Genomic DNA, 6,867 nt, shown 5'->3' with positions numbered 1-6,867 from the left:
ATGCACAGAGATACCGTGACGAGATCCTGAGGCCCATTGTTGTGCCATTCATCCACGACCATCACCTCATGTTGCAGCATGATAATGCACGGCCCCATGTTGCAAGGATCTGTACACAATTCCTGGAAGCTAAAAACATCCCAGTTCTTGCATGGCCAGCATAATCACTGGACATGTCACCCATTGAGCATGTTTGGGATGCTCTGGATCGCCGTATACGACAGCGTGTTCCAGTTCCTGCCAATATCCAACAACTTCACACAGCCACTGAAGAAGAGTGGACCAACATTCCACAGGCCACAATCAACAACCTGATCAACTCTATGCGAAGGAGATGTGTTGCACTGCGCGAGGCAAATGGTGGTCACACCAGATACTGACTGGTTTTCGGACCCCCCCGGACCCCCCAATACAGTAAAACTGCACATTTTAGAGTGGCCTTTTATTGTGGCCAGCCTAAGGCACACCTGTGCAATAACAGATTTGTGACAGATTTGTGAACAATATTTGAGAGAAATAGGCCTTTTGTGTACATAGAAAAAGTCTTAGATCTTTGAGTTCAACTCATGAAAAATGGGGGCAAAAACAAAAGTGTTGCGTTTATAATTTTTTTCAGTGTATTATAAAAAAAAAATATATATATATTTATAAACATTCATACAATATATTCCATTTTTGGATTTGACAAATTATTTTTTTGAATCTAGAAAATAAATTGTATACATTGTTGTATAAATATTTAGTTTAGTTATGCTAAAATGGGTTTTTAATTTATCTTAATATTAATTTAACTAAATATAATGTTTTTAAATTATATTTATTAGAAATAATATTTTATTAAAAAGGAATAGATTTTGATTTAATAAAATAATTATAATAAAAAAAAAAATTTTATATAATATTTTGTTTTGTAGGACTCCTTCATTAAAGTTTCTCCAGTCTGAATTAAGATCTGTTGTATTCAGCCTTTACAATACAGGCCACTACCAATCACACTCTGATAAAAGCTCTGTGGAACATATTCAAATATACTGCTTTCTTATAGACATTGCTTAATGTTGAGTATATGTTTGTTTTTATATGAGCACTAACTCAATGTAATTGATCTTGTTGTAATTGCCTGTTTCCAGCCCATCTATCAGATCCATCTCATGGATATCATCCATCTACCCTGACATTCATTCCACGTGAGCACGATTGGGCAAAACCCAGTTGCTGTGCGTCCCAGCGGTGATGCTGGTAACTGATGAACCGTGACTTTAAAACCCTCAGAGTCCATCGGCCTGTGGCTACACTGAATGATTGACTATCTGTGTGTGTGTGGTTAACACATGAAGCCACCAGACATAGTTTAACATCTCATTCATTACTCTTTCTGCCTCCTAACGTTACAGTATACACTCCCAGGAGAGTGTGTGCGAGTGTGTTGTGGCGAGGGAGAGGTGAGAGTCTATATCGGGCTGTGTTCCAGCCAGTAACTGATGATGCGTAAGCAACAGCCTCCTTCTGATGATGCGTACACAGCTGAGACCCACATCTCATGAAAAACACATCCAGCTTATATTTCATCCCAAAAATTAAATGAAGAAAATGAGAAATTATGTTACGTAACGGGAAAAAAACATTACAATTTTGTTGCATTGAGACGTTATTTGCATGACAATTAAGCACATTCGTCCTCATAATGCTAATGCAATCAAAACATTCTACTTTTCAGTTTTCTTTTTTTTTTCAGTTGCATTTAACTGTATCATTAGTATAAATTAGCATAATATTTTATTTAAAACAGTATGAACACATTACAAAAAAAACTAACCTGTCAAAATGTTCTATTCAAACAAAATACACATGCATATATACATATATATTAATGCATTTTTTTTATGTTTAATAAAACTAAATATATGTGTCACGAATCCTGTCCGTGGTCTTCCGTCTGCTCGCCACCAGAGGTCATCGTCTGATTACATTGACTCTCACACCACACAAACTGTTGCACGTCACCCTGGACTATACATTTCCCATGCTCCATTGCACTGATTGGACTCACCTGCAGCCAATCACACACACACACTATATAACAACCACTCAAATCCTTCTCTAATCGCCGAGTATTGTTCTGCGTTTATCACTCTCCTAGTGATAGCTGCTTTACGGAGCCATTTTGTGTTTTCATAGTCTAGTCTAGTCTAGTCTAGTCTAGTCTAGTCTAGTCTTGCTATTACCTGATTCCTGCCTGTGTACGTTGGATTATCTATTGTTTTACCGGACTCTGTTTGCCCCTGCCTGAACTATTGCTGTGTACCTGGATTATCTCTCTTTGCCTTGCCCTGTTGGATATTGTTCGCCAGAGTCTGGTCACGTCTGTCCTTGGAATACTCTTGTGTCTTGCCCGTGCCATACCTGTTTGCTGGTGTTTCGACCCTGCCTGTGTTATTGTCTCTGTCTAATAAAGCTTGCACATGGATCTGCATGTCTCTCGTCTCGTTCGCCCGGTTACAATATGTTGTAAAATATCTATTTATCATCTATATTAAATATATTTTACTTTACTTTTAGTCATTTAGCAGACGCTTTTATCCAAAGCGACTTACAAATAAGAAAAAGTACTTAAAACTCTATAAATACTATATATATATATACTGTATACGCACATTTAAGAAAATAATAGAAATTAAACAAAAATGCCAAATGCGTACAACAACATTTCAAAACTAAACATTTAAATGAAAACAAAAAAATAAAGCTAAAAACAATTCAAAATATTTAAAGAACAAAAGGTATGAGTATAATAATGATTCTAACATAACACTAACACTAAATTACATGTGTATGTACAGCCACACACATATACATGTACATATAAATACATTCAATATATATATATATTATTTCATTTCCATTTTGTATGTTGAAGTACTGAAATAACTCAAATTAAATAAAACTAAAACTTAATAAAAAGCCTATATAGATATAATAAAAAAATAATAAAATGACAACATTACTACAACTGTAACTAAAACTAAAATAGATAACTAATACAAATCAAACTACATTAGTTTATCAGTAATCCTAAAAAAGAAGAACCACACTGGAAACTTATTTTCCTCTTGATAAATATATACATTAATATTGTATATTAATAATATGTTTATTTATCTGTATTTATTTATTGCATTAAAATAATGAGAATGTGAATTTTTACATTACAATAATGAATATACAATGCAAAATTCCTAATTGTCCTAAAAATAGGCTTTTTCTGTAGGATTATTTTTATACTAAAAATAGTATACATTTAAAATAATAATAATAATACAATTATAATTTATATACATTTTGGTGTGAAATATGATCTGGGTGTGTTCTTTACAGGTTTATGAGATTCAGTCAAAGAGGGAGGAGAGGCAACTTATTTTCCTCTTGATATAGACACACACACGCACATATACACACACACACACACACACACACACACACACACACACATATACACACATAGCTCAAATCCCCAAAGATCTGTATGGATTTTTCAGAGAGACACACCAGGCAGCTGTGTGACCCAAGCACTGTTTTCCTCAACTTTTGTCTCATTGAGATTCAGATAAAGTTTCCTGATCATGAATGGGGTCATTTTTATTTAACGATATCGTATCTGATGGGAAAGAAATAATTCATTTAATGCATTTCCTCAGATTTTCAGCCAACTCACCAAGTGGCCTGTCCCAGTGTGAGAGCTGGAATTACACGCCTGTGTACACAGGAAATGAATTAAACGCAAACAAAGTAAACAATGAAAAGTTCATTGCGAAATTAACAAAATAATTATAACCAATCAACACGCCGGAGCCAAAAACTCACTCACACTCGCACATATTAATGCATGCAGTAAGAGCAGGGTATGCTGGATGTCAAGATGAGCTCTTCAATTTTAATAGATGGCATTAAAGCATTATGTACAGTTGACTAAGCAGTCAGTGAGGTGAAGTTATGAGCTGTTTTCTTGAAGGAAAGAGAGCGCTTTGAACTCCAGGCCAAGAGATTTCCCTCTCGCTCTCTGTGTGTGTTCATATAACAGCTCTCATGTGATATGAGCTCAGAAGATTATTTAATACACATGATTTAAATTCACTTCCTGATGAGGAAACCAAAATAGACCTCAATTTCCACAAATGCTTGCAAAAAAGGGTTGCAAATGCATTAAAAATATCCATAATACACTTGTTTTCTATAAACACTGCCAAAAACTAAAATAAATCTTGATTGTGGCAAATGCACTGTGAATTTTTTTGTCAGGTAACTTCTTGCTGTAACTTTAATAAGCTTGTTTTATTAATTAAAAAAATGCACAAATGATATTTAAAAGTCAGCTCAGATATTATATTTTCTTATGGTAAAAACCTACACATTTTCACTCTTAAAAGCATGCTTTTGAATTTTTTGATTTGAGCAATGCTAATATATATATATATTATACATTATTTTTTATTAAGAAATATACAAATATTTATATATTGTATAAAATAATTAGTAATAATAACAGTAATAATAATAATAATAATAATGATGATTATTATTACATTGTAGAAAATCTATTTATCAATAAATTAATAAAAAAACAAAATGCATATATTTGATTCAATTGTATTGTACATTTTTATAAATGTACATACATATAAATGTTTTTGTATGTCTCTTTTGCTAATATTTTTCCAGTCTGGATTAAGATTAGTTGTATTCATTTTACAATGCAGACCCATAACAAGCTTTGAAATTTGTTGTGAAATGTCTGATCGCTAACCGTGAGGAAGTCGGTGAGTTCACTGTTAAGAAGTTCCTTCAGCTCTCCTTTACTGAGTTTGTATTTGTTTCCCTCGCTCCCTGAGTAGTTGTGAAATACCGTGATGAGTGCATCCATGGCTCCCTCCAGTTTACTGGGCATTACTGCTGCAGAGCACCTGTGGAGCAGGTATGACACATCCAGTTCAGACTGACCCGCTGCTGGGCAAACATAACTATTTTATGACTATATTTATTAACAAACACTTCAAAAGTATCAGAGTATTTTTCTGGACATAGCAGCATGTCAATACTAGGGCACATTAATATAAAAAACATTCAGTACCACATTCAGCAATGACCATTTTTTTGCAATTAAAAGAGATCAAAATAATTAAGTAAATAAGTCAGTTCAAATAAGTTATCAGCCTTCTTTCAAATATGAACTGAGTTCTAAAGTTTGTTGGCAAAGAGAAAAAAGTGTCTTACCTTGTTGAGAGCCGAGAAGTGAAGTTCTGTGTTCGTGAACAAACTGTTTACAAGAGTGGGTGAAGTTGTTTTTGAGGTAACCTGTGCAGGAAAGACCCTCCTCTGTTGTTGTGACGATGTATGATAGCTCAGGTGATGCACCATAGTAACCCTTCCACACACCTGCACTGAAAACACACTCCAAAGCAAAGGCCTCCTGAGAGCCCTCCATACAACACACACACACACACACACACACACACACACACACACACACACACACACACAAACTAACTAACTTCACTTTTATGAGCCATTTTTGCTCAATGTCTTCTAATCTATGGTGTTTTTGTGATTTTAGGTGAATGTATGAAGTCAGTTCACAAAGGTGTCCTACAACAGTTCATCATATTAACTATAAACATGATCCATTAAAGCACTGCAAACACAGTTTCCAAATATTTTTTCTTCATTCATCATTTCAAATCTAACATTAGCTATTTTTGCGATAGATTTCATTTGAAATTTGTGCTTGTGCCATTATCCTTTAAAATAAATGACCATAATCATTTAATGCAATGACATTTATACACAATCGTTGAGAAGTTTGGGGTCTTTTTTAAAGAAATTAATACTTCATTAAGCAAGAATGCATTCAATTGATAAAAAAATGACAGTGAGGACACTTATAACGTTTCAAAAGATTTGTATTTCAAATAAATGCTGTTCTTTTGAACTTATTATTCATCAAAGAAGAAAATGCAAAAATAGAAAAATGCAAAGCATTAAAAGAGAAAGGAACAAGATGATGTGATTTTAAACATGATTTCTTCATGGGAAATGCCTTTGTGATTATGTTGATAAGTGAAAAAAAGTGACGTGACGTGGCCAAGTATGGTGACCCATACTTGGAATTAGTGCTCTGCATTTAACCCATCCTAAGTGCACACACACACACACACACACACACACGGAGCAGTGGGCAGCCATTTATGCTGTGGTGCCCGGGGAGCAGTTGGGGGTTCGGTGCCTTGCTCAAGGGCACTTCAGTCATGGTATTGAAGGTGGAAGAGAGCGCTTTACATTCACTCCCCCCACCTACAATCCCTGCCGGTACCAGACTCAAACCCACAACCTTGGGTTACGAGGCCGACTCTCTAAGCATTAGGCCACAACTTCCCACGACGTGATGGAGATGGCATGACATTTTGGTCCTAAATGTCAGAAGCCCCCAGGCATCTCTGGGACCCCTCTGTACACTGCCTGCCCCATGTCAAAAGGGCCCACCCCTGTGTGTCAATACGGCTGGAGTCATGGAATCTGACATCTCACATGATTTGAGTTGATTCATGTCTGCAGCACGAATGGTACAGGTTTAATTAAATATGATTAGGCGGAAGCTTTCCTTATCAAGTCCCTCTAAAAGCATTTCATCAGCATCTCTGTCATAGACGCATACAAAAGAGCTCTAATTCTGGTCATTAAGTCATTGCAACTGAACCAATAACAAGACCTATTACTTCTGCCTGGGGAATGAGAGAGTGAGCGACAGAGAAGATTCTGTACTTGGTTACCATATTATAAGCACGCTCCTAGTCCTCAGTTATGTCGTCTGCCGCT

At 35.4% G+C, this 6,867-nt stretch overlaps 1 protein-coding gene across 1 annotated transcript in view; it reads right to left on the bottom strand.

Moving 5' to 3' along the window:
- s100z (S100 calcium binding protein Z) overlaps positions 1 to 5,327 on the bottom strand; it is a 24,998-nt gene extending 19,671 nt beyond the window's left edge. The window contains exons 1-2 of the mRNA XM_016271390.1: positions 5,269 to 5,327; positions 4,802 to 4,958 (exon numbers count right to left, since the gene is read on the bottom strand). Coding sequence (XP_016126876.1) covers positions 4,802 to 4,942 — 141 coding nt within the window. The 5' untranslated portion in view covers positions 4,943 to 4,958; positions 5,269 to 5,327. The remainder of the gene's footprint in view (positions 1 to 4,801; positions 4,959 to 5,268) is intronic.
- Positions 5,328 to 6,867: the final 1,540 nt, after the last annotated feature.

This window comes from Sinocyclocheilus grahami, unplaced genomic scaffold (genome assembly GCF_001515645.1).
Source record: "Sinocyclocheilus grahami isolate Dianchi unplaced genomic scaffold, SAMN03320097.WGS_v1.1 scaffold61.1, whole genome shotgun sequence".
NCBI lineage: Eukaryota > Metazoa > Chordata > Actinopteri > Cypriniformes > Cyprinidae > Sinocyclocheilus > Sinocyclocheilus grahami.
This window is presented reverse-complemented; position numbering and strand designations above follow the sequence as displayed.